Raw genomic sequence first — 2017 nt, 5'->3', positions numbered from 1 at the left:
GAGGAGAGAGGGAGGGAGAGAGAGGGAGAGAGAGAGAGAGAGAGAGAGAGAGAGAGAGAGAGAGAGAGAGAGGGAGAGAGAGAGGGGGGGGGAGAGGGGAGAAAGAAGAGAAAAGTACATGTACATGTACATATACTTTTATTTTTAATTATTTGTTAAAGGTATAAGAGTTGGACGTCTTGATCATAGTCAAGTGACCAAGTTAAATCTCGATGTTGCGTTGGGTCAAGTTTCACTTGAACTCGTCAAAGGCGATAAGACTCTAATTAAAGGGAATTTGTCAAGTGAGCTGTGTAATTTCGAAATTCACATGTATTTGTAATCTTTCTTGATAGATTTGATGACAAAGGTTAAGATGACACAAAACAAAGTTTTTATTGACGCTGAGTGAGCTACTATAGTAACAGTTCTATTATTAGTAACACTTGTGCTATTTTTAGAATTGGGAATTTGGGTATTATGGATCTTCAGAAGATTCAATCTCCGCAGAAAGTACAAAAATATAATGAAATTATTATAAGGATATGATTTTTAATAATTTTAAAGGTTTTGTTCTTTTCAAAGACCCAGCAAAGAGCTGTTGCAATAAAAGTAATAACTATACCGTCTGTCTATAAATTTTTAGTTTTTTTTACCATAATTATGAATTTAATTTTACAACATTAGAAATTCACAAAAATTTGATCACGCATATGCCCACATTTAATGATACATGACACAGTTTTATTACATAAAAATTGAATCATGTGCAATTTTTTAAAACATAAAAAATTTCCTGATACACTGTAACACGTTTTTAATTTTATATTAACAATCACATCATTATAACAAAATAGGTTGAAGTCCCACTCCAGCTGCCTACCATAGCTACGACGGCACCAGTAGCTAACATCAGAGCTGAAATCGCTCAAGTTCAACTTTACGTATTCCCATCTCTTATTAAGAGGCTGTTGGTGAGTGGGTGGAGCATGTTTCCATGGTTACGTTTATATAATTATTTTATTCATTTTTATCGTTGTATAGGATTTTGCTTTAAGCATCGATATTAATCCTCAGTTAGTGAAATCGGCTACTAAAGTGGCTCAAGATGGCGTACTGGCAGCTAACGAAATTGCTCGGGAAGAATTCGTTCAACTCCACCTCATCCTGAACGCTCCCAACATTATTGTCTCCGTTGATGGGAGGAGTGGCCTCATGATTAATCTTGGAGAATTTGAACTTAAAAATAATTTGGTTGAGGGAGAGGGAGGAGAAGAAGGAGGAGCTTGTGCTATTGATACTTTTGGAATGACACTTAAGAATTTTAAGCTCTCACGGTTCGTTAAATTTAATTAATAAATGAATAACTTTAATTGTATTTTATTTCTTATAATGTGTTTAATTATATCTGATTATTTATTCATTGTAGTATACAGTATTGCAGTTTGTTAAATTTAATTAATAGTTTAATTAAGTTAATAAATATGTGCATACATGTATATAGTACATGTACATGTATGTGTATATGTATCTCATTATTTATTCATTGTAGTATACTGGTTGATCATTAAACATTTAATAGCCACTACATCATTGTCTACATAGACATTGTATATTGTTATTGAAATGTTAATCGTTTTGCTCGCCCCTTAATGTTTTACATTCGCCTAGTTGTATTTTATTTCTTATAATAATGTGTTTAATTATATCTAATTATTTATTCATTGCAGTGTGCTGGTTGATCGGAATACATTGGGAGTGGTGGCTGAGAGGATTCTGGTCCAACCTTATTCTCTGATCATTAGTTTAGAGAGAAACCTGACCCCATGGAACACGCAGGCACCTGGTATCGGAGTATCCTTTCATCTTGGGACCTTTAATGTAAAGGAACTACATGTGGCGCTGTACTGTGGCATGGCTTTAAACCTGAAAAATACCCAAGGCTATAGTCCATAGTTTTTTTTCAAAAAATGACTCCGAAATCACCCCCAATTTTTATTACATTTTCTGATACATATTGATGTACTTATGCTGTGTA

General features: G+C 33.7%; 1 protein-coding gene across 1 annotated transcript in view; it reads left to right on the top strand.

Annotated features, from left to right (window-relative positions):
* The first annotated feature begins 166 nt into the window (after positions 1 to 166).
* LOC100635739 (vacuolar protein sorting-associated protein 13A-like) overlaps positions 167 to 2017 on the top strand; it is a 16147-nt gene continuing 14296 nt past the window's right edge. The window contains exons 1-7 of the mRNA XM_019997739.1: positions 167 to 284; positions 336 to 387; positions 441 to 492; positions 547 to 591; positions 837 to 953; positions 1024 to 1316; positions 1710 to 1860. Coding sequence (XP_019853298.1) covers positions 341 to 387; positions 441 to 492; positions 547 to 591; positions 837 to 953; positions 1024 to 1316; positions 1710 to 1860 — 705 coding nt within the window. The 5' untranslated portion in view covers positions 167 to 284; positions 336 to 340. The remainder of the gene's footprint in view (positions 285 to 335; positions 388 to 440; positions 493 to 546; positions 592 to 836; positions 954 to 1023; positions 1317 to 1709; positions 1861 to 2017) is intronic.

Source organism: Amphimedon queenslandica, unplaced genomic scaffold (genome assembly GCF_000090795.2).
Source record: "Amphimedon queenslandica unplaced genomic scaffold, v1.1 AMPQUscaffold_13355, whole genome shotgun sequence".
In the NCBI taxonomy this organism is placed as follows: Eukaryota; Metazoa; Porifera; class Demospongiae; order Haplosclerida; family Niphatidae; genus Amphimedon; species Amphimedon queenslandica.
The sequence above is the reverse complement of the archived record's forward strand: the minus strand, read 5'-3'. Positions and strand labels throughout refer to the sequence as shown.